A 25,833-nucleotide genomic window follows, 5' to 3' on the forward strand; every position below is an offset into this window, starting at 1 on the left:
GAGGTTACAGGACACACCCATGAGGAATAGGCTGTGTATATGTGTGACTCTGATCTGAGGTTACAGGACACACCCATGAGGAATGGGCTATGTATGTGTGTGACTCTGATCTGAGGTTACAGGACACACCCATGAGGAATAGGCTGTGTATATGTGTGACTCTGATCTGAGGTTACAGGACACACCCATGAGGAATAGGCTGTGTATATGTGTGACTCTGATCTGAGGTTACAGGACACACCCATGAGGAATGGGCTGTGTAAATGTGTGACGCCGATTTCCCTCCCCTGAGGTTACAGGACATGCCCATAAGAAATGGGCTATGTATGTGTGTGACACTGATCTAAGGTTACAGGACACACCCATGAGGCATGGGCTGTGTATGAAGCCGATTTCCCTCCCCTGAGGTTACAGGACACGCCCATAAGAAATGGGCTACGTATGTGTGTGACTCTGATCTGAGGTTACCGGACACACCCATGAGGAATAGGCTGTGTATATGTGTGACTCTGATCTGAGGTTGCAGGACACACCCATGAGGAATGGGCTGTGTAAATGTGTGACGCCGATTTCCCTCCCCTGAGGTTACAGGACGCCCATAAGAAATGGGCTATGTATGTGTGTGACTCTGATCTGAGGTTACAGGACACACCCATGAGGAATAGGCTGTGTATATGTGTGACTCTGATCTGAGGTTACAGGACACACCCATGAGGAATAGGCTGTGTATATGTGTGACTCTGATCTGAGGTTACAGGACACACCCATGAGGAATAGGCTGTGTATATGTGTGACTCTGATCTGAGGTTACAGGACACACCCATGAGGAATAGGCTGTGTATATGTGTGACTCTGATCTGAGGTTACAGGACACACCCATGAGAAAATGGGCTGTGTAAATGTGTGACGCCGATTTCCCTCCCCTGAGGTTACAGGACATGCCCATAAGAAATGGGCTATGTATGTGTGTGACACTGATCTAAGGTTACAGGACACACCCATGAGGCATGGGCTGTGTATGAAGCCGATTTCCCTCCCCTGAGGTTACAGGACACGCCCATAAGAAATGGGCTACGTATGTGTGTGACTCTGATCTGAGGTTACCGGACACACCCATGAGGAATAGGCTGTGTATATGTGTGACTCTGATCTGAGGTTGCAGGACACACCCATGAGGAATGGGCTGTGTAAATGTGTGACGCCGATTTCCCTCCCCTGAGGTTACAGGACGCCCATAAGAAATGGGCTACGTATGTGTATGACTCTGATCTGAGGTTACCGGACACACCCATGAGGAATAGGCTGTGTATATGTATGACTCTGATCTGAGGTTACAGGACACGCCCATGAGGAATGGTCTGTGTAAAAGTGTGATGCCGATTTCCCTCCCCTGAGGTTACGGTACACGCCCATGAGGAATGGGCTGTGTATATGTGTGACTCCAATCTTCCTCCCCTGAGGTTACAGGACAAGCACACGAGGAACAATCTCCATATTTGGGCACTCACCAGCTGTGTGTTTCTTCCCATTGCGATGAATGGAGAGCATGTCTATGGTGTCGAAGACGGGCCGGTGGTGACACACGGTGCAGGCGTACCTGGAATGACATCACATGATGAGCTCAGCAAAGGTCCAGAAAGATTTTTAGAAAAATAATAAGATCTCCTGCATTGCAATTAGTAACCATTACACCCAATGTACCCCCCCCGGTTGACTATGCCTCCTACACACAGTCACCCTATTGGTCAATAAAGCTTTAAATCACTTTAAAGGACCAATAGGAACATGTGGGAGGCGGTGTAGCCAGGTTTCACCATTTAAAGGAAAAGTCATCATTGGCACAAAACTTCAGCTGCCTCATTGGCTGGAGCCACTCATCAATTTATATGCAGCGGTCAGGAAGGAGGCGGCCAATCAGGAGGAGGCGGCCAATCAGGATTACACACCTCCCATTCTTCAGCAGCAGAGCCTCGTCCTCAGGGATGAAGCCGGCCAGCAGATCGGCCACCCTCCGCTTCTGTATGGAGACAAAGGAGGAGGTCAGAGAGAGATATATCTTCCCCTCCCCCTCCTCTCTATAACTCCCCTGTACCCCTATCTTAAATCTTCTTACCCCCCCTCCCAATTTACCCTCTCCTCCAATTACACCAAACTGCCCCCCCCTCCATCTACACCAACCACTTCCCCCCTCCATCTACACCAACCTGCCCCCCCTCCCCCATCTATACCAAACCTGCCCCCCCCTACACCAACCTGCCCCCCCCTCCCCCATCTATACCAACCTGCCCCCCTCTACACCAACTTGTCACCCCTCCCCCATCTATACCAACTTGCCCCCCTCCCCCATCTATACCAACCTGCCCCCCCTCCCCCATCTAAACCAACCTGCCCCCCTCTACACCAACCTGCCCCCCCTCCCCCATCTATACTAACTTGTCACCCCTCCCCCATCTAAACCAACCACTCCCCCCCATCTACACCAACCTGCCCCCCTCCCCCATCTATAACAACCTGCCCCCATCTATACCAACTTGTCACCCCTCCCCCATCTATACCAACCTGCCCCCCCTACACCAACCTGCCCCCCCTCCCCCATCTATACCAACCTGCCCCCATCTATACCAACCTGCCCCCCCTCCCCCATCTATACCAACCTGCCCCCATCTATACCAACCTGCCCCCCCTCCCCCATCTATACCAACCTGCCCCCATCTATACCAACCTGCCCCCATCTATACCAACCTGCCCCCCCTCCCCCATCTATACCAACCTGCCCCCATCTATACCAACCTGCCCCCATCTACACCAACCTGCCCCCCTCTACACCAACCTGCCCCCCTCTCCCCCATCTATACCAACCTGCCCCCCCTCCCCCATCTATACCAACCTGCCCCCCCTCCCCCATCTATACCAACCTGCCCCCCCCTCCCCCCTCTACACCAACCTGCCCCCCCTCCCCCATCTATACCAACTTGTCACCCCTCCCCCATCTACACCAACCTGCCCCCCTCCCCCCACCAACCTGCCCCCCTCCCCCCACCAACCTGCCCCCCCTCCCCCATCTATACCAACCTGCCACTCCCCCCCATCTATACCAACCTGCCCCCCCCTACACCAACCTGCCCCCCCTCCCCCATCTATACCAACCTGCCCCCATCTATACCAACCTGCCCCCCCTCCCCCATCTATACCAACCTGCCCCCCCCTACACCAACCTGCCCCCCCTCCCCCATCTATACCAACCTGCCCCCATCTACACCAACCTGCCCCCCTCTAAACCAACCTGCCCCCCTCTCCCCCATCTATACCAACCTGCCCCCCCTCCCCCATCTATACCAACCTGCCCCCCCCCCTCCCCCCTCTACACCAACCTGCCCCCCCTCCCCCATCTATACCAACTTGTCACCCCTCCCCCATCTACACCAACCTGCCCCCCTCCCCCCACCAACCTGCCCCCCTCCCCCATCTATACCAATCTGCCCCCCTCCCCCCACCAACCTGCCCCCCCTCCCCCCTCTATACCAACCTGCCCCCCCTCCCCCCTCTATACCAACCACTCCCCCCTCCTCTTACCCTCAGTACATTCAGTTGGCTCCCATCGTTCCCCTCTCTCTTAAACGACATTCCTGTATTCTCCTCAGCCGGGGTTGTAAAATGTTCCTGGACCCATGAAAATCCTACAGGTGTTCCGTGAGAATTACCTACCCCTCGTCACTTCCGGCCAGAAAGAGCTGAGCAGCGCAGCACTGCGCATGCTCAGAGCCCCGGATACGTGATGGAAGAACAGAGGAGCTTACTAGTGCGCAAGCGCACTAGTATGAAACGATCACGGTGTACCGTGAGAAAAACCTACCGACGCGGCGCTTACATAAAACAGCTGTGCGGCAATACGAATCATCTCCGCTCCTGTCCCGGTCACTTCCCTGCTCTCGGCAAGTAAATATAAAAGCGGCTTTCGGCTCCGTGATTTATCTTTTCATACAGCCGCTGCCGCTTTTATATTTACTATCCGAGATCAGGGAAGTGACAGTGACAGGAGCGGAGATGATTTGTATTGCAGCACAGCTGTTTTAATGTAACCGCTGCATTACATACAGTGCCGAGTACCGGAAGTGACGAGGGGTAGGTTTTTCTCACGGGTAGGTAATTCTCACGGAACACCGGCTTCCGTACGGCCGCACTGCCTGCTGGGAGATGTAGTCCCGCCGTCCGTACACAATACGTAACGTCACCCCGGGGTAGGGCGCGCTGTACGCCTACCTGTGGTCACGCCCCCTCCCCTTCCCCGGACTACGTTTCCCGGCATGCCCCGCCCGGTGCTGTCACCTCTGGCCAGCTGCTGTCAGCAGTTCTGAGCCGCAGGGAGCCGCAGACTGGGGGGGAGGTCATGTGACCCAGTACTGTCCCCCCTCCCCCTCCTCCTGTCAGGGGAATTCAATTAGAATTATAGAATTAGAATTGAAAGAAGAAGAAGAAGACATCATGTGAGAGGAGTTCTGTCAGCCATGTCCTCCTCCTCCTCCACCCCGGGGGGCTCCGGGCTCCTCCGAGGAACCAGGACCCGTTCCTATGGCAGCCTGGTCCAATCCCAGTACTCCCCGGCCCGGGTCCGGAAGGTGGAGCACCTGGTGGAGCCGGGGGACACCCTACAGGGCCTGGCGCTGAGATACGGGGTCACGGTGAGTGCGGGGGTCACTGTACTGAGATACGGGGTCACTGCACTGAGATACGGGGTCACGGTGAGTGCGGGGGGTCTCTATACTGAGATACGGGGTCACTGTACTGAGATACGGGGTCACGGTGAGTGCGGGGGTCACTATACTGAGATACGGGGTCACTGTACTGAGATACGGGGGTCACGGTGAGTGCGGGGGGTCACTGTACTGAGATACGGGGTCACTGTACTGAGATACGGGGTCACTGCACTGAGATACGGGGTCACGGTGAGTGCGGGGGTCACTATACTGAGATACGGGGTCACTGCACTGAGATACGGGGTCACGGTGAGTGCGGGGGGTCTCTATACTGAGATACGGGGTCACTGTACTGAGATACGGGGTCACGGTGAGTGCGGGGGTCACTATACTGAGATACGGGGTCACTGTACTGAGATACGGGGGTCACGGTGAGTGCGGGGGGTCACTGTACTGAGATACGGGGTCACTGTACTGAGATACGGGGTCACTGCACTGAGATACGGGGTCACGGTGAGTGCGGGGGTCACTATACTGAGATACGGGGTCACTGTACTGAGATACGGGGGTCACGGTGAGTGCGGGGGGTCACTGTACTGAGATACGGGGTCACTGTACTGAGATACGGGGTCACGGTGAGTGCGGGGGTCACTGTACTGAGATACGGGGTCACGGTGAGTGCGGGGGTCACTATACTGAGATACGGGGTCACGGTGAGTGCAGGGGTCTCTATACTGAGATACGGGGTCACGGTGAGTGCGGGGGTCACTATACTGAGATACGGGGTCACGGTGAGTGCGGGGGTCACTGTACTGAGATACGGGGTCTCTGTACTGAGATACGGGGTCACGGTGAGTGCGGGGGTCACTATACTGAGATACAGGGTCACGGTGAGTGCGGGGGTCACTGTACTGAGATACGGGATCTCTGTACTGAGATACGGGGTCACGGTGAGTGCGGGGGTCACTGTACTGAGATACGGGGTCACTGTACTGAGATACGGGGTCACGGTGAGTGCGGGGGTCACTATACTGAGATACGGGGTCACTGCACTGAGATACGGGGTCACGGTGAGTGCGGGGGGTCTCTATACTGAGATACGGGGTCACTGTACTGAGATACGGGGTCACGGTGAGTGCGGGGGTCACTATACTGAGATACGGGGTCACTGTACTGAGATACGGGGGTCACGGTGAGTGCGGGGGGTCACTGTACTGAGATACGGGGTCACTGTACTGAGATACGGGGTCACTGCACTGAGATACGGGGTCACGGTGAGTGCGGGGGTCACTATACTGAGATACGGGGTCACTGTACTGAGATACGGGGGTCACGGTGAGTGGGGGGGGTCACTGTACTGAGATACGGGGTCACTGTACTGAGATACGGGGTCACGGTGAGTGCGGGGGTCACTATACTGAGATACGGGGTCACGGTGAGTGCAGGGGTCTCTATACTGAGATACGGGGTCACGGTGAGTGCGGGGGTCACTATACTGAGATACGGGGTCACGGTGAGTGCGGGGGTCACTGTACTGAGATACGGGGTCTCTGTACTGAGATACGGGGTCACGGTGAGTGCGGGGGTCACTATACTGAGATACAGGGTCACGGTGAGTGCGGGGGTCACTGTACTGAGATACGGGGTCTCTGTACTGAGATACGGGGTCACGGTGAGTGCGGGGGTCACTGTACTGAGATACGGGGTCACTGTACTGAGATACGGGGTCACGGTGAGTGCGGGGGTCACTGTACTGAGATACGGGGTCACGGTGAGTGCGGGGGTCACTGTACTGAGATACGGGGTCTCTGTACTGAGATACGGGGTCACGGTGAGTGCGGGGGTCTCTGTACTGAGATACGGGGTCTCTGTACTGAGATACGGGGTCACTGTACTGAGATACAGGGTCACAGTGAGTGTGGGGGTCACTATACTGAGATATGGGGTCACTGTACTGAGATACGGGGTCACGGTGAATGGGGGGGTCACTATACTGAGAAACGGGGTCACTGTACTGAGATACGGGGTCACTGCACTGAGATACGGGGTCACGGTGAGTGCGGGGGTCACTATACTGAGATACAGGGTCACTGTACTGAGATACGGGGTCACGGTGAGTGCGGGGGTCTCTGTACTGAGATACGGGGTCACTGTACTGAGATACGGGGTCACTGTACTGAGATACAGGGTCACAGTGAGTGCGGGGGTCACTGTACTGAGATACGGGGTCTCTGTACTGAGATACGGGGTCACGGTGAGTGCGGGGGTCACTATACTGAGATACGGGGTCACGGTGAGTGCGGGGGTCTCTGTACTGAGATACGGGGTCTCTGTACTGAGATACGGGGTCTCTGTACTGAGATACGGGGTCACGGTGAGTGCGGGGGTCACTATACTGAGATACAGGGTCACTGCACTGAGATACGGGTCACGGTGAGTGCGGGGGGTTTCTGTACTGAGATACGGGGTCACTGTACTGAGATACGGGGTCACGGTGAGTGCGGGGGGTCTCTATAGTGAGATACGGGGTCACGGTGAGTGTGGGGGTCACTATACTGAAATATGGGGTCACTGTACTGAGATACGGGGTCACGGTGAATGGGGGGGTCACTATACTGAGATACGGGGTCACTGTACTGAGATACGGGATCACTGTACTGAGATACGGGGTCACGGTGAGTGCGGGGGTCACTGTACTGAGATACGGGGTCACTGTACTGAGATACAGGGTCACAGTGAGTGCGGGGGTCTCTGTACTGAGATACGGGGTCACTGGACTGAGATACGGGGTCATGGTGAGTGCAGGGGGGTCACTGTACTGAGATACGGGGTCACAGTGAGTGCGGGGGTCACTGTACTGAGATACGGGGTCACTGTACTGAGATACAGGGTCACAGTGAGTGCGGGGGTCTCTGTACTGAGATACGGGGTCACGGTGAGTGCGGGGGTCACTATACTGAGATACGGGGTCACTGCACTGAGATACGGGGTCACGGTGAGTGCGGGGGTCACTATACTGAGATACGGGGTCACGGTGAGTGCGGGGGTCACTGTACTGAGATACGGGGTCTCTGTACTGAGATACGGGGTCACGGTGAGTGCGGGGGTCACTATACTGAGATACAGGGTCACGGTGAGTGCGGGGGTCACTGTACTGAGATACGGGGTCTCTGTACTGAGATACGGGGTCACGGTGAGTGCGGGGGTCACTGTACTGAGATACGGGGTCACTGTACTGAGATACGGGGTCACTGTACTGAGATACGGGGTCACTGTACTGAGATACAGGGTCACGGTGAGTGCGGGGGGTCTCTATAGTGAGATACGGGGTCACGGTGAGTGTGGGGGTCACTATACTGAGATATGGGGTCACTGTACTGAGATACGGGGTCACGGTGAATGGGGGGGTCACTATACTGAGAAACGGGGTCACTGTACTGAGATACGGGGTCACTGCACTGAGATACGGGGTCACGGTGAGTGCGGGGGTCACTATACTGAGATACAGGGTCACTGCACTGAGATACGGGGTCACGGTGAGTGCGGGGGGTCTCTGTACTGAGATACGGGGTCACTGTACTGAGATACGGGGTCACGGTGAGTGCGGGGGTCTCTGTACTGAGATACGGGGTCACTGTACTGAGATACGGGGTCACTGTACTGAGATACAGGGTCACAGTGAGTGCGGGGGTCACTGTACTGAGATACGGGGTCTCTGTACTGAGATACGGGGTCACGGTGAGTGCGGGGGTCACTATACTGAGATACGGGGTCACGGTGAGTGCGGGGGTCACTGTACTGAGATACGGGGTCTCTGTACTGAGATACGGGGTCACGGTGAGTGGGGGGGTCACTATACTGAGATACAGGGTCACTGCACTGAGATACGGGGTCACGGTGAGTGCGGGGGGTCTCTGTACTGAGATACGGGGTCACTGTACTGAGATACGGGGTCACGGTAAGTGCGGGGGTCTCTGTACTGAGATACGGGGTCACTGTACTGAGATACAGGGTCACAGTGAGTGCGAGGGTCTCTGTACTGAGATACGGGGTCACTGGACTGAGATACGGGGTCATGGTGAGTGCAGGGGGGTCACTGTACTGAGATACGGGGTCACGGTGAGTGCGGGGGTCACTGTACTGAGATACGGGGTCACGGTGAGTGCGGGGGTCACTATACTGAGATACGGGGTCACGGTGAGTGCGGGGGTCACTGTACTGAGATACGGGGTCTCTGTACTGAGATACGGGGTCTCTGTACTTAGATACGGGGTCACGGTGAGTGCGGGGGTCACTATACTGAGATACAGGGTCACGTTGAGTGCGGGGGTCACTGTACTGAGATACGGGGTCTCTGTACTGAGATACGGGGTCACGGTGAGTGCGGGGGTCACTGTACTGAGATACGGGGTCACTGTACTGAGATACGGGGTCACGGTGAGTGCGGGGGGTCACTGTACTGAGATACGGGGTCACGGTGAGTGCGGGGGTCACTGTACTGAGATACGGGGTCACTGTACTGAGATACGGGGTCACGGTGAGTGCGGGGGTCACTATACTGAGATATGGGGTCACTGTACTGAGATACGGGGTCACGGTGAATGGGGGGGTCACTATACTGAGAAACGGGGTCACTGTACTGAGATACGGGGTCACTGCACTGAGATATGGGGTCACGGTGAGTGTGGGGGTCACTATACTGAGATATGGGGTCACTGTACTGAGATACGGGGTCACGGTGAATGGGGGGGTCACTATACTGAGAAACGGGGTCACTGTACTGCGATACGGGGTCTCTGTACTGAGATACGGGGTCACGGTGAGTGCGGGGGTCACTATACTGAGATACAGGGTCACGGTGAGTGCGGGGGTCACTGTACTGAGATACGGGGTCTCTGTACTGAGATACGGGGTCACGGTGAGTGCGGGGGTCACTGTACTGAGATACGGGGTCACTGTACTGAGATACGGGGTCACTGTACTGAGATACGGGGTCACTGTACTGAGATACAGGGTCACGGTGAGTGCGGGGGGTCTCTATAGTGAGATACGGGGTCACGGTGAGTGTGGGGGTCACTATACTGAGATATGGGGTCACTGTACTGAGATACGGGGTCACGGTGAATGGGGGGGTCACTATACTGAGAAACGGGGTCACTGTACTGAGATACGGGGTCACTGCACTGAGATACGGGGTCACGGTGAGTGCGGGGGTCACTATACTGAGATACAGGGTCACTGCACTGAGATACGGGGTCACGGTGAGTGCGGGGGGTCTCTGTACTGAGATACGGGGTCACTGTACTGAGATACGGGGTCACGGTGAGTGCGGGGGTCTCTGTACTGAGATACGGGGTCACTGTACTGAGATACGGGGTCACTGTACTGAGATACAGGGTCACAGTGAGTGCGGGGGTCACTGTACTGAGATACGGGGTCTCTGTACTGAGATACGGGGTCACGGTGAGTGCGGGGGTCACTATACTGAGATACGGGGTCACGGTGAGTGCGGGGGTCACTGTACTGAGATACGGGGTCTCTGTACTGAGATACGGGGTCACGGTGAGTGGGGGGGTCACTATACTGAGATACAGGGTCACTGCACTGAGATACGGGGTCACGGTGAGTGCGGGGGGTCTCTGTACTGAGATACGGGGTCACTGTACTGAGATACGGGGTCACGGTAAGTGCGGGGGTCTCTGTACTGAGATACGGGGTCACTGTACTGAGATACAGGGTCACAGTGAGTGCGAGGGTCTCTGTACTGAGATACGGGGTCACTGTACTGAGATACAGGGTCACAGTGAGTGCGGGGGTCACTGTACTGAGATACGGGGTCTCTGTACTGAGATACGGGGTCACGGTGAGTGCGGGGGTCACTATACTGAGATACGGGGTCACGGTGAGTGCGGGGGTCACTGTACTGAGATACGGGGTCTCTGTACTGAGATACGGGGTCACGGTGAGTGGGGGGGTCACTATACTGAGATACAGGGTCACTGCACTGAGATACGGGGTCACGGTGAGTGCGGGGGGTCTCTGTACTGAGATACGGGGTCACTGTACTGAGATACGGGGTCACGGTAAGTGCGGGGGTCTCTGTACTGAGATACGGGGTCACTGTACTGAGATACAGGGTCACAGTGAGTGCGAGGGTCTCTGTACTGAGATACGGGGTCACTGGACTGAGATACGGGGTCATGGTGAGTGCAGGGGGGTCACTGTACTGAGATACGGGGTCACGGTGAGTGCGGGGGTCACTGTACTGAGATACGGGGTCACGGTGAGTGCGGGGGTCACTATACTGAGATACGGGGTCACGGTGAGTGCGGGGGTCACTGTACTGAGATACGGGGTCTCTGTACTGAGATACGGGGTCTCTGTACTTAGATACGGGGTCACGGTGAGTGCGGGGGTCACTATACTGAGATACAGGGTCACGTTGAGTGCGGGGGTCACTGTACTGAGATACGGGGTCTCTGTACTGAGATACGGGGTCACGGTGAGTGCGGGGGTCACTGTACTGAGATACGGGGTCACTGTACTGAGATACGGGGTCACGGTGAGTGCGGGGGGTCACTGTACTGAGATACGGGGTCACGGTGAGTGCGGGGGTCACTGTACTGAGATACGGGGTCACTGTACTGAGATACGGGGTCACGGTGAGTGCGGGGGGTCTCTATAGTGAGATACGGGGTCACGGTGAGTGTGGGGGTCACTATACTGAGATATGGGGTCACTGTACTGAGATACGGGGTCACGGTGAATGGGGGGGTCACTATACTGAGAAACGGGGTCACTGTACTGAGATACGGGGTCACTGCACTGAGATACGGGGTCACGGTGAGTGTGGGGGTCACTATACTGAGATATGGGGTCACTGTACTGAGATACGGGGTCACGGTGAATGGGGGGGGGTCACTATACTGAGAAACGGGGTCACTGTACTGAGATACGGGGTCACTGCACTGAGATACGGGGTCACGGTGAGTGCGGGGGTCACTATACTGAGATACAGGGTCACTGCACTGAGATACGGGGTCACGGTGAGTGCGGGGGTCACTATACTGAGATACGGGGTCACGGTGAGTGCGGGGGTCACTATACTGAGATACAGGGTCACTGCACTGAGATACGGGGTCACGGTGAGTGCGGGGGTCACTATACTGAGATACGGGGTCACGGTGAGTGCGGGGGTCACTGTACTGAGATACGGGGTCTCTGTACTGAGATACGGGGTCACGGTGAGTGCGGGGGTCACTTACTGAGATACGGGGTCACTGTACTGAGATACAGGGTCACGGTGAGTGCGGGGGTCACTGTACTGAGATACGGGGTCACGGTGAGTGCGGGGGTCACTGTACTGAGATACGGGGTCACTTACTGAGATACGGGGTCACTGTACTGAGATACGGGATCACTGTACTGAGATACGGGGTCACGGTGAGTGCGGGGGTCTCTGTACTGAGATACGGGGTCACGGTGAATGGGGGGGTCACTATACTGAGAAAAGGGGTCACTGCACTGAGATACGGGGTCACGGTGAGTGCGGGGGTCACTATACTGAGATACAGGGTCACTGCACTGAGATACGGGGTCACGGTGAGTGCGGGGGGTCTCTGTACTGAGATACGGGATCACTGTACTGAGATACGGGGTCACGGTGAGTGCGGGGGTCACTGTACTGAGATACGGGGTCACTGTACTGAGATACAGGGTCACAGTGAGTGCGGGGGTCTCTGTACTGAGATACGGGGTCACTGGACTGAGATACGGGGTCATGGTGAGTGCAGGGGGGTCACTGTACTGAGATACGGGGTCACGGTGAGTGCGGGGGGTCTCTGTACTGAGATACGGGGTCACTGTACTGAGATACAGGGTCACAGTGAGTGCGGGGGGGTCTCTGTACTGAGATACGGGGTCACTATACTGAGATACGGGGTCACTGTACTGAGATACGGGGTCACGGTGAGTGCGGGGGTCTCTGTACTGAGATACGGGGTCACTATACTGAGATACGGGGTCACTGTACTGAGATACAGGGTCACAGTGAGTGCGGGGGTCTCTGTACTGAGATACGGGGTCACAGTGAGTGGAGGGGGTCTCTGTACTGAGATACGGGGTCACTGTACTGAGATACGGGGTCACTGGACTGAAATACAGGGTCACAGTGAGTGCGGGGGTCTCTGTACTGAGATACGGGGTCACTGGACTGAGATACGGGGTCACAGTGAGTGCGGGGGTCACTGTACTGAGATACGGGGTCACAGTGAGTGCGGGGGTCTCGGTACTGAGATACGGGGTCACAGTGAGTGGAGGGGGTCTCTGTACTGAGATACGGGGTCACTGGACTGAAATACAGGGTCACAGTGAGTGCGGGGGTCACTGTACTGAGATACGGGGTCACAGTGAGTGCGGGGGTCACTGTACTGAGATACGGGGTCACTGTACTGAGATACGGGGTCACTGTACTGAGATACGGGGTCACGGTGAGTGCGGGGGTCACTATACTGAGATACGGGGTCACGGTGAGTGCGGGGGTCACTGTACTGAGATACGGGGTCACTGTACTGAGATACGGGGTCACAGTGAGTGCGGGGGTCACTGTACTGAGATACGGGGTCACTGTACTGAGATACGGGGTCACAGTGAGTGCGGGGGTCTCTGTACTGAGATACGGGGTCACTGTACTGAGATACGGGGTCACAGTGAGTGCGGGGGTCTCTGTACTGAGATACGGGGGGTCACTGTACTGAGATACGGGGTCACAGTGAGTGCGGGGGTCACTGTACTGAGATACGGGGTCACTGTACTGAGATACGGGGTCACTGTACTGAGATATGGGGTCACAGTGAGTGCGGGGGTCTCTGTACTGAGATACGGGGTCACTGTACTGAGATACGGGGTCACAGTGAGTGCGGGGGTCACTGTACTGAGATACGGGGTCACTGTACTGAGATACGGGGTCACAGTGAGTGCGGGGGGTCACTGTACTGAGATACGGGGTCACTGTACTGAGATACGGGGTCACAGTGAGTGCGGGGGTCACTGTACGGAGATACGGGGTCACGGTGAGTGCGGGGGGTCACTGTACTGAGACATGGGGTCATGGTGAGTGCCACCCCCCAGGTGTCCACACACCCCTCAGGAGTTGTACTCAGCACCCACCCTTCCCCTGCAGATTTCCCCCCACTGCCTGTTTTATATCTGAGACAGGAAGTGCAGGGAACCCTTCATATATCGGGGGGACCCCAGAACTAAAACCAAAGCTTTGCCTATTTGCAGCCAATCATATTTTGTGGCAGGCACTAATCTCCGCCCATCTCTTCCCCCGCAGATGGAACAGATCAAGCGAGCCAATCGCCTCTACACCAATGACTCCATCTTCCTGAAGAAATATCTCAGCATCCCCATCCTGACTGAACAGCCGGAGCTGTCCAACGGGGCCGGGATCAAGGAGGACGCGGAAGAGGAGAGTGGGGGAGGGCCGGCGATTGCGGGTCAGCCAGAGAAGGAGGAGAAGAGCCGGCCTCACCGCAGCGCCTCCCATGCGGAGCGCAGGGACGAGGTGTCGGCCAGCGACTTCATGAGCAAGCTGGACACCAGGATCCGGGTGTCCAAGAGGGCCGCCGTGAAGAAGATACGGGAGGGGGAGAGCGCGTAAGTCCAGGCGGTAGGGAAGGGGGGGTGTATTGGCTTCTCTAACCATATGGGCAGATGATGGCTGGTGGGAGGGGCCAGCAGGGGGCAGTACAAAGCATCCTGAAAAGCTCTCTGTGCCCTGCCTCAGTACTCCTACCAAGAGCCCTCCATCCTGATAAGTGGGAGGAGTTATGCAAATATCAAAATGCCTTGAGGGGAGGGTGCCAGTCTTGAGGAGTGGGCAGTCCTAGGCAGGCCCTAGGTAACGCCCACTTATGATACTGAGCCTTCACAATTTGAAAGAACTGAAATATATCCAATGAATGAAAGGGGCGGGCCGGCCAGGAACAGTCAGGCTGGGGAGGAAAGAGCTAGCAGATGCTGGATGTCCTCCAGCCAGGCTCTATCTGACTAGCTGCAGCTTCTAATGCATATTATGAGAAGCTCACAGTGTGCAGTTTAAGCTGAGGCCTGTCTATAGTGTGCTCTTAAGCTTGAACGGCCCCAAGTGCACACAAAAGAATCAGAGATTTGTTAATGGAGGGAGTGGGAAAAGATGGCTGCCGGTGTCCCCATTGGGAAGATTCCTCCACTTTCTGTGTGTGGTTACCTGGACAGGAAATAAGAGATCTCCCCAATGGTGATCCAGGTACCAATCAGTGGACAGGGAGCTCCTCTACTTGTCATGACTGGACCATCCATGGGTTAGCCAAGGGGACAGCTGCCTTCATTTCAGCAGAAGGGCGGGGCCTGCAACCAATACTGTAGCATTATTTCACAGCTTATGGAGGTGGGTGCACTTTTTCACCGTTGGGTGCTAAAGGAACTTATCCAGGCACTGCAACTTCCACCCCATGGCCAAGCCAGGGGATAGCAAAGGGGCAGCCTCCTTCACTTCGGTAGGAGGGGGAGAACAGAAGAGGACAGGACCTGCAACCTAGGCTGTTGAATTACTTTACAACTTATGGAGGGAAGGTGCACTTTTTCACCCTAGGGTGCTAAAAGAACTTCTCTCGGTTCTGCCACACCCGGTCAGGGGATAGAAAAGGGGCAGCCTCCTTCACTTCAGCAGGAGCAGAAAAAAGGGGCAGGACCTGCAACCAATACTGTTGAATTAGTTCACAATTTTTGGAGGATGGGGGTGCACTTTTTCACTCTTGGGTGCTAAAAGAACTTCTCTTGGTTCTGCCACACCCGGTCAGGGGATAGAAAAGGGGCAGCCTCCTTCACTTCAGCAGGAGCAGAAAAAAGGGGCAGGACCTGCAACCAATACTGTTGAATTAGTTCACAATTTTTGGAGGATGGGGGTGCACTTTTTCACTCTTGGGTGCTAAAGGGACTTATCTCGAAACTGTCACCCACCCACCTTGGCCCAGCCAAGGGATAGCAAACGGGCAGCTACCTTCACTTCAGTACAAGGAGGGTACAAAAAGGGGCAGGATCTGAAACCTAGGCTGTTGATTTGTTAAGAGTTTTTGGAGGATAGGGTTGCACTTTTTCACACTTGGGTGCTAAAAGAACTTATCCCAGCACTGCAGCTTCCACCCCATGGCCCAGCCAAGGGCTAGCATAGAGGCAGCTTCCTTCAGTTCAGTAGGAGCAGGAGCACAAAAAAAATGCAGCACCTGCAATCTAGGCTGTTGAATTAGTTCACAGCTTATAGAGACGTGTGCACTTTTTCACTGTTGGGTGCTAAAGGAACTTATCCCGACTCTGTAGCTCCCACCCCATGGCCCAGCCAGGGGATAGCAAAGGGGCAGCCTCCTTCACTTCAGTAGGAGGGGGAAAAAGAAAAGGGCAGGACCTGCAACCTAGGCTGTTGAATTAATTTACAACTTATGGAGGGAAGGTGCACTTTTTCATCCTAGGGTGCTAAAAGAACTTCTTTCGGTTCTGCCACGCCCGGTCAGGGGATAGAAAAGGGGCAGCCTCCTTCACTTCAGTAGGAGCGGGAGCAGAAAAAAGGGGCAGGACCTGCAACCTATACTGTTGAATTAGTTCACAATTTTTGGAGGATGGGGGTGCACTTTTTCACTCTTGGTTGCTAAAGAGACTTATCCCGGAACTGTCCCTTACCCTTCTTGACCCAGCCAAGGAATAGCAAAGGGGCAACTGCCTTCACTTCAGTAGAAGGAGGGCACAAAAAGGGCAGGATCTGAAACCTAGGCTGTTGATTAGTTCAGTTTTTGGAGGATGGAGGTGCACTTTTTCACCGTTGGGTGCTAAAGGAACTTATCCCGGCTCTGCAGCTCCCACCCCATGGCCCAGCCAGGGGATAGCAAAGGGGCAGCCTCCTTCACTTCAGTAGGAGGGGGAAAAAGAAAAGGGCAGGACCTGCAACCTAGGCTGTTGAATTAATTTACAACTTATGGAGGGAAGGTGCACTTTTTCACCCTAGGGTGCTAAAAGAACTTCTTTCGGTTCTGCCACGCCCGGTCAGGAGATAGAAAAGGGGCAGCCTCCTTCACTTCAGTAGGAGCGGGAGCAGAAAAAAGGGGCAGGACCTGCAACCTATACTGTTGAATTAGTTCACAATTTTTGGAGGATGGGGGTGCACTTTTTCACTCTTGGTTGCTGAAGAGACTTATCTCAGAACTGTCCCCCACCCTCCTAAGGGATAGGAAAGGGGCAGCCGCCTTCACTTCAGTAGAAGGAGGGCACAAAAAAGGGCAGGATCTCTGATGTTCATTGACGGACACAGCACCCACCTCTCTGTGAAGGTGTAATTCTTTTGACACTGCTTCTAACAAAACTGAGTACCTATAGCAGAGAGAGGGAGTATACCCCCTGGGACTGCCCATAGGCGTAGCCAGACTTTTTTCTGCCTAGTGTCCTCCTCCTGTAGGGGGCAGTATAACCCAATAGTTAAGAAGATCAGGAGCTGTGTCCTTCAATGAACATCTGAGAAATGGATTTTACGGTCAGTCAAAAATCCCATTTTTCTCTTCATCAGCATCCACTCCCCGGCATAGATTGAGCTGCACTTTGTTGTTCTCTCAGTGATAAATTCCTCCTGTTATCTGTGATGGATCAGCAGGAAGGAAGTCGGGTGTACAGGCGGCTTTCAAAAGCAGAGCCGCTAACAGCTTCTTTAATAGCCGTATAGCTGTCATCTCCGCCTCACCGCACCGCAGCATCCGTGATGCCGCTATTCAAGGTGTGACATCCAGATGCTGGGGGGGCTGAAGAGATGGCAGACAGAGAGAGAGATAAAGAGACCTCAGAACCTGGTGTGCAGCCAAATCCCCCCCCCCCCCCCATGGGTGTCCACAACTGTCACTTCTCAGCCATAAATAGGCTGGAAAACAACAGCATGCATTACCAGTTATAACCACGAGATGGCAGCCAGTGTTTTGTATCATGCTTGGACTGCATAGTCCCTTATCCTCTTCTCTTATTGGCTCTGACTGCAGGGGACAGTTCTTGTTGGGTTTTTTTACAATAAGGTGAGGGTTGTCAAAGGTGGTGCCTCCTCGTTTACCCTGAGCAGGGCAGGGCCCAGTTACCTACTAGCATGTCTTTTGGAGTATGGAAACTGGAGTATCCACACTAGCAATCATAGGGAGAGCATGCAAACTCCATGTAGTGAGCATCCTGGCTGGGATTTAAACCTGGAACCACAGTGCTGCAAGGCAGCGTTGCTAACCACTGAGTCTCTAGCAAGCTCATGGAGAGCATGCAAACTCCATGTGGATAGCATCCTGGGTGGGTCTTAAACCTGGGACCCCAGTGCTAACCACTAGGCCAATAGCAAATACATAGAGAGCATACAAACTCCATGTAGATAGCATCCTGGTTGGGTCTTAAACATGGGAACCCCAGTGCTAACCACTAGGCCAATAGCAAACACATGGAGAGCATACAAACTCCATGTAGATAGCATCCTGACTGGGATTTGAACCAGGGGGCCACAGTACTGCAAGGGCGTAGTGCTAACCTCTAAGCTACAGGGAGATCATGCAAACTCCATGTAGATAGCATCCTGGTTGGGTCTTAAGCATGGGAACCCCAGTGCTAACCACTAAGCCCCTAGCAAGCAAATTCTATGTAGATACTGTAGCATCCTGGCTGGGGGCTTGAACCTGGGACCCCAGTACTTTGACGACAGCACTACTGGCCACTAAGCCACTAGCAGGCACAGGGAAATTGTGGAAACTCCATGTAGATAGCATCCTCCTGGGATTTGAACCTTGGGCCACTGTACTGCAAGGCAGCAGTACTAACCGCTAAGTCCCTAGCAAGCATAGGGAGAACATGCAAACTTCATGTAGACCACATCCTGGCTAAGTCTTAAACCCGGGACCCAAGTGCTAACCACTATGCAGCTAGTAAGCACAGGGGGAGCATGCAAACTCCATGTAGATAGCATCCTGGCTAGGATTTGAACCTGGGATCACAGTCCTGCAAGGCAGCAGTGCTAACCACTAGCAGGCACAGCAGGATCATGCAAACTCTATATAGATATCATCCTGGCCAGGATTTGAACCTGGGACCACAGTCCTTCAGGGCAGCAGTACTAACCACTAGCAGACACAGCAGGATCATGCAAACTTAATGTAGATAGCATCCTGGCTAGGCCTTAAACCTGGGACCCCGGTGCTAACCAATTAGCCCCTAGCAAATTAGGCAGAGCATACAAACTCCACGTGGATAGCATTATGGCTGGGATTTGAACCTGAGACCCAACTGCTTAAAGGCAGCAGTGCTTGTAATGATATCACGTACTGGACACACAGAAAGCTGTAGCAAGCGGCCATGTTGTTCATTTATCATAGGTCAGCCATGACAGTCCTGCAGAACAGTTACACATTGCAGCAGTGGCCTCCCTCCTCCTTTAATTCATGGAATGCCTAGGTTTTACACTTCAAAAGAGCCGTTCTCTCAACTCCGAGACATCAAAAATCAACGCTTAGGCCTGTGCCAAGCAGTAAACCGTTAATTGAGTCCTGGCAGGATGTCTGTTTCTGCTGTCCAGGCCTATCGAAAAACTATGACCAAATCCATTAAGGATGCACAGAACTAATGGGGATCGTAAAAGGCAATCAGAGAGCTCTGCCCAATTCAAAACTTAACAAATTCTCACACGATTCATAAACTCAGACAGGAACATGACACATTATTAATAAGTATGTCGTACTGAACGAATTAAGGTCATACACGACCACACTAGCACATATAGAAGGGAAGATAGATGTCAGATGCCTCCTGGGTGACAAGTTTATATGAGCTACCCTGTGTTTAGTATCACTGGACGTGAAATTCAATGCTGAACAATAATCTGTTTCAAGAATGCAACTGATTACATATTGGAAGATATGAATAGTGGTATAAAACTGTCTGTAAGGGAGGGACCTGATATTGTCGTAAACCCAGGACAGCCCATGGCCACCTCGTTTTATTGGTCAGGGGCATCTGCCAAAACGAAAGGGGATCGTAAAAAGGCAATCAGAGAGCTCTGCCCAATTCACAAATTAAAAAATCCACACACGATTCATAAACTCAAACAGGAACCTGACACATTAATAATAAGTATATAGTTGAATGAGAAATGTTGTACTGAACAAAATAAGGTCATACATGACCACACTAGCACATATAGAAGGGAAGATAAATGTCAGATGCCTCCTGGGTGACAAGTTTTTCTGAGCTACCCTGTGTTTAGTATCACTGGACGCGAAATTCAATGCTCAACAATAATCTGTTTCAAGAATGCAACTGGTTACATATCGGAAGATATGAATAGTGGTATAAAACTGTCTGTAAGGGAGGGACCTGATATTGTCGTAAACCCAGGACAGCCCATGGCCACCTCGTTTTATTGGTCAGGGGCATCTGCCAAAACGAATGGGGATTGTAAAAAAGGCAATCAGAGAGCTCTGCCCAATTCACAAATTAAACAATACACACACGATTCATAAACTCAGACAGGAACCTGACACATTAATAATAAGTACAGTATATAGTTGAATGAGAAATGTTGTACTGAACAAAATAAGGTCATACACGACCACACTAGCACATATAGAAGGGAAGATAAGCTCAGACAGGAACCAATGCTGAACAATAATCTATCAGTTTCAAGAATGCAACCAGTTACATATTAGAAGGTATGAATAGTGGTATAAATCTGTTTGTAAGGGAGGGACCTGATATTGTCATAAACCCAGGACAGCCCATGGCCACTCAGTTTTATTGGTCAGGGGCATCTGCCAACACCCCTTTGATCCCAGAGATCAAGCACAGGGAGAGCACACAAACTCCATGAAGACAGCTTCCTGGCCAGGATTTGAGCCTAGGACCATGGTACTGCAAGACAGCAGGGCTAACCACTAAGCTAATAGTAGGCACACAGAGAGCATGCAGACTCTGGGTAGATGGCATCCTGGCTGGGTCTTGAACCTGGAACCCCAGTACTGTGAGGCAGCAGTGCTAACCACTAAGCCACAGTGCTGTTAGATGATTTAGTATGGGAAGGTGGAAGCCTTCATACTCCTTTCTAAAGGCCATCTTGCTGGGAGAGATGAAGACCATTTTAAAAGGAATGATTTGCCTTCTTTTCCTGGTGAAAATGCTGCTGTGGGCTCACTCCAGTGGTGTTTTTTTTAAGTGAGAAGGGGAGCTGATGGTCATGTGACATCTTTACAGAAGAGGAGGATAAGAGTTCTGTGCGGCTCATCTGCCCTTTAGTAGAGACCGCCCAACCAAATGCTGGATGTGTCTCCGGCACTGTAGGGAGCTCAGAGCAGCGTTTTCTCCAGAAAAAGGTCAACTACCACAGCGCTTCTGATGCTCATTGCTTCTCCGTCCGAGCAAGATGGATAAAATAGTGTTACAGATCTCCCCACCCTCCTTGTGAATGGCAGGATCACCGGGGGTTGTTTTATTGATTGATGGACTTTTGATATTGCATGATATGAGATTTGAGTGATTTCTGTGTTTTTTTGTCCCTCAGGGCTGCCGAGGAAGACGCAGCGTCCAGCAGGGGCGGATACCAAACTCCCAGTCTCAGCAGGTCTCGGGAGGGATCCCCACAGACTCAGCAGCGCTCATTACTTGGACCGGTCCCCTTAACAGTGACTACCCGCACCTCCACCCTCCGAGATCACGAGGATGAGATCTTTAAGTTATGACCTTTGTTTCCTCTTTTTATCTTCCTATTTTTAATGTTATTTTTTTATATATATATTGGATGGACATTTTTCTATACGATTTTAAAGTGTACCTGTTGTAATGTAGTGATGCACTGAACCCCCTCCCTCCCCCCCAGTGCAATTGTGATAAATTCAGTGCCTGCCAGCTTTTTGGAGACTTCCAAGAATCCCACCATTGTTTTCCTAAAGTTTTTATTTTTTGTAAAGGAAACAAGGTTTGATTGTGGGGGTTATACTGCCACCTACAGGAAGCAGGGTTTATGATTAGTAATTGTAGGGTTATACTGCCACCTACAGGAATCAGGGTTTATGATTAGTCATTGTAGGGTTATACTGCCACCTACAGGAAGCAGGGTTTATGATTAGTCATTGTAGGGTTATACTGCCACCTACAGGAAGCAGGGTTTATGATTAGTCATTGTAGGGTTATACTGCCACCTACAGGAAGCATGGTTTGAAAAAGATTATTGTAGGGTTAGACTGCCACCTGCAGGGAGCAAGGTTTATTCCTGGTTATGACTGATCACAACATTTTCTTCCTGTAGGTGGCCATATAACTGTTGAATGATCGGTCACAAATTTTGCTTCATTGTGGGGTTATACTGCCACATACAGGAAGCAAGGTGTAATGCTATGTGTGGCCCTATAACCCTACAATGATTAAACTTTGCTTCCTGTAGGTGGCAGAATCACCCTACAATGATTGACCACAAACCTTGCTTCCTGTAGGTGGCAGTATAACCCTACAATGATTGACCACAAACCTTGCTTCCTGTAGGTGGCAGTATAACCCTACAATGATTGATCACAAACCATGCTTCCTGTAGGTGACAGTACAACCCTACAATGATTGATCACAAACCTTGCTTCCTGTAGATGGCAGGATAACCCTACAATGAAGCAAGGTTTGTGATCAGTAATTGTGGGGCTATACTGCCACCTACAGGAAGCAAGGTTTGTGATTGATCATTGTGGGGCTATACTGCCACCTACAGGAAGCAGGGTTTGTGGTTGATCATTGCTGTTATATCGCCACCTACAGGAGAAAGGGACACATGACCGCCAGCCCCCTTAAGGTTATAACCCCTCCCTCCTAAGTAGGTAAGCCAGGCTGCATTTTAATGAACTTAGTTGCTGTAAAGAGAACCTGTCATTAGACAAACAAAAAGGTTGCCATTGATGACATCGTCTTAAAAAGCTGATTATCTGGCTGTCCATGGTGGCCCTCTGGCTTTGAAGTGGACCTGTCATCTGATCATTTCCTTCATAATAAAGCTGATCCCATGCCAGGGCTGGGCCCGAGGGGTAGGCAGAAGAGGCCACTTTAGCAGGAAGGGGGCAGGGCAGGACCTGTGCTCCTGAAGTAGCTCATGAGGGAAGGGGCGCACTTTGGCCTTTTTTTTTTATATAACCCTAAGTTTTAAAGGACCTTGTCCCAGCACTGCTTTGCACTTCTTTTACTAAACTTCTTCTTAAATCTTTAACTTTCAAGCCTTATGTAGGACATAAGCTTCGTGGCTGGTAGTTTAGCGTTTGACTATGGAGCCCATTAAAAAATACTGGAAGCTGTCAGCAGCAGTAAGTGTTCCAATGTAACGGGGCAATTTTATATGATACGTATACGATAATAGCATGGATGACCAGTGCGCTTTCAATTCAAGTTTATTATTCGGGGCAGAATTAGACAGCCACTAGGTGGTACTCTATATAGCGCTAGGTGAAGAATGGCCACTAGGTGGAGCTCTAAATAGCTACTAGGTGATAAACAGCCACTAGGTGGGGCTCTAAAGAGACATTAGATGGACAACAGCCACTAGTGGAGCTCTAAATAGCTACTAGGTGAAGAACAGCCACTAGGTGGAGCTCTAAATATCTACTAGGTGAAGAACAGCCACTATGTGGAGCTCTAAATATCTACTAGGTGAAGAACAGCCACTAGGTGGAGCTCTTAAGAGACACTAGCTAGATGGAGAACATCCACTAGTTGGCGCTCTAAAAAATAGCCACGTAGGTGGAGAATAGCTGCTAGGTGGCTCTTTAAATAGCCGCTAGGTGGAGAATAGCCAGTAGGTGGAGCTCTAGAAAAATCAGACATCCACCTACAACAAATCACAAGTTCGGTAATGCTGTAATGATGGAAAAAAAATATATTTATTGATCCTGCCAGAAATCTTGTGAGCTGATAACTTCCTGTGGTGTACCGTTATCAGTCAGTGCTGTTCCCAGGTATCTCTGTGGACTACAGAACACCCCTCCCCCATGTTTTAAAGAAGAGGAGAGGAGGAGGTGTATTTAGTCCTCTCATAGGGTGACAACACTGCTCCTCCACCTGACATCAACCCACGGCATGGGTGCTCAACTTGCGGCCCTCCAGCTGTTGCAGAACTACTAGTCCCATTATGCCTCTGCCCTCGGGAGTCATGCTTGCAACTGTCAGCATTGCAATGCCTCATGGGACTTGTAGTTCTGCAACAGCTGGAGGGGCACAGGTTGAGCACCCATGCACCAAGGCATGTAGTGAGTGATCTGCTTATATTTTGCCTTCCCTAGCTCCGCCCCTCCCTTTATCAATGCACTAATGGCATTTTTTAATGAAACCTTTCCATTTCTCTTTCGTTCATCGACACACACAGCTCCTTATCTTCTTGACCATTGGGTTATACTGCCCCCTACAGGGGTAGGTCACTAGGCAGGAAAAAGCTTGACTACGCCTATAGGGCGGTCCCAGGGATATACTCCAACTCTATGCTATAAGCGTTCAGTTTTCTTCTGCCTAGTCAGGAGTAAGGACCTAGTTCTGGTGCTGGGATCTCTGGTCCTGGCAATTTTTCCTTTTTAAATGGAATTTTTCCTATTTTTGTTCCTGTGAGAATCTACTATCAACTGCTAGACTGGGCGACGGACTGGATAATCTAGATCCAGAGGGTCCCGCCCAGTCTGGCCAGCGAGCGCGCGCAGGCCTCTGCTCCACGCTAGGTGGATGGGGGCTGGCCTGCGAGTTAAATGTCTTGCGAGGTTGCATACACCTTGGCCTCAGCCTGAGTCGCACCGTTCCTCCTGGCCGACAGCACCCACTATTCTGATGGAGCGGTGGTCTGTCAGGAACGGTTCCTGATATGGTAAGCAGATGTCCCCCCTTGCTCCCTGGAGGTTTTTGGAGTGAATGTGGGCCCCTCCCTGGGACGGTTGGACCCCTGGGTTCCCCTCCTTCCTATGCAGCGCCCCCCCCCTTTCTTAATGGTCCTTTGGGGACTTGTTACCCCCCCATCTGCCAACACCCTCCCTCCTCTCCTCCCATGGGGTGGCCATACCTCCTGCCAGGGCCCCCTTCATGCTGGGATCATGTTCAGTGCTCCTGGGGTCCCTCCTGGGCCCCTGGGAGCCACGTGGCGTAGTGTGGGGCCGCCATTTTCTTGGGGCCTTTTGTGCTGTGGATCTGCAGCTATGTTTGTGTGGCATCGGTAAAATTTTGGTGGTTTTTCTCATTGAAAATAGCGGCAGCCATGTTTTTGAAGCTATATGGGCGGTGATTTTGGTGGTGGGAGCCCCTCCTCATCCTCTAGTGCTGACTCCTGGATCTTTCTTTTCCTGATCGCCGCATGGTGTGCAGTTTGCATAGTGCTGTAAGTGCCTGATCGGTGGTGGTGAGTCTTTTTGTGGGGTTTTCTCTCCCTCTCTCTGCTATAGCAGTGCTTTGTGCTGGACACTGTGGTACCGCCAGCGCGCTAGGGGCGTCTCTAGCAGTGTTATACACTTTTTTTTTTGCGTGGGTCCTCCTCTTCTCTAATGGAGTCCCTGGAGCACACTTCCCCACCTGATCCCCTCTCAGAGGCTAGCTGAGAGTGGGTGTATACCCCCTGGGACTGCCCCATAGGCGTAGTCAAGCTTTTTCCTGTCTAGCGTCCTACTCCTGTAGTGGGCAATATAACCCAATTGTCAAGAAGATAAGGAGCTGTGTACATCAATGAACATCAGAGAAATGGATTTTACGGTAAGGCCCCATTCACATACAAGCGACGCACCTCGGAGGTCGCGGTGCGAGCAGCGCGCCGCGACCTCGGAGCGGCCGCCACGGACTTCATAACATTGAAGTCTATGGCGGTCGCCTCCTGGTCGCCCCAAAGAAGCTACGGACCCTTTTTCTAAGTCGGAGCGACTTGTGTCGCTCCTATTAGAACGGGTCCGCAGCTTCCCTATGGGAGGCGACCTACGGCGACCTGTGAGGCGACCAGGTCGCCTTAGTGTGAACGGGGACTTAGTCAAATTTATTATATAAAAATTCCAACGCGTTTAGGCTGGCCTTGATTAGGCCTAAACACGTTGGCTTTTTTTTTTTTTTTTTTTAT

The 25,833-nt window shown here is 52.7% G+C and overlaps 2 protein-coding genes and 1 long non-coding RNA gene across 3 annotated transcripts in view; 2 read left to right on the plus strand and 1 right to left on the minus strand.

Annotated features, from left to right (window-relative positions):
• Positions 1–3,624, minus strand: part of SCNM1 (sodium channel modifier 1) — a gene marked incomplete at its 5' end in the record, with an annotated part of 16,122 nt that extends 12,498 nt beyond the window's left edge. Inside the window, 3 exons of the mRNA XM_082242812.1 lie at positions 1,509–1,597; positions 1,947–2,017; positions 3,574–3,624. Of these exons, the coding sequence (XP_082098938.1) occupies positions 1,509–1,597; positions 1,947–2,017; positions 3,574–3,624 (211 nt within the window). The remainder of the gene's footprint in view (positions 1–1,508; positions 1,598–1,946; positions 2,018–3,573) is intronic.
• Positions 3,625–4,292: 668 nt separating this feature from the next.
• Positions 4,293–21,681, plus strand: LYSMD1 (LysM domain containing 1). Its single transcript, XM_082242843.1, has 3 exons — positions 4,293–4,679; positions 14,032–14,354; positions 21,289–21,681. The coding sequence occupies exons 1-3, from the start codon at positions 4,506–4,508 to the stop codon at positions 21,464–21,466; spliced, it is 675 nt and encodes a 224-aa protein (XP_082098969.1). The 5' UTR covers positions 4,293–4,505; the 3' UTR covers positions 21,467–21,681.
• Positions 21,682–23,204: 1,523 nt separating this feature from the next.
• Positions 23,205–23,596, plus strand: LOC309569062. Its single transcript, XR_014226057.1, has 2 exons — positions 23,205–23,408; positions 23,499–23,596. It is a non-coding gene; the product is annotated as an uncharacterized lncRNA (long non-coding RNA).
• Positions 23,597–25,833: the final 2,237 nt, after the last annotated feature.

The sequence above is a fragment of the Pelophylax lessonae genome (genome assembly GCF_965119305.1).
Source record: "Pelophylax lessonae genome assembly, chromosome: 13".
Classification (NCBI taxonomy): domain Eukaryota; kingdom Metazoa; phylum Chordata; class Amphibia; order Anura; family Ranidae; genus Pelophylax; species Pelophylax lessonae.

Bases quoted from the DNA above. Each gene is read 5' to 3' on its own strand.
- LYSMD1 (XM_082242843.1), top strand. From the start codon at position 4,506: ATGTCCTCCTCCTCCTCCACCCCGGGGGGCTCCGGGCTCCTCCGAGGA. The intron at 4,680-14,031 runs GTGAGTGCGGGG...CTTCCCCCGCAG, and splicing joins CGCTGAGATACGGGGTCACG to ATGGAACAGATCAAGCGAGC. The intron at 14,355-21,288 runs GTAAGTCCAGGC...TTTGTCCCTCAG, and splicing joins ATACGGGAGGGGGAGAGCGC to GGCTGCCGAGGAAGACGCAG.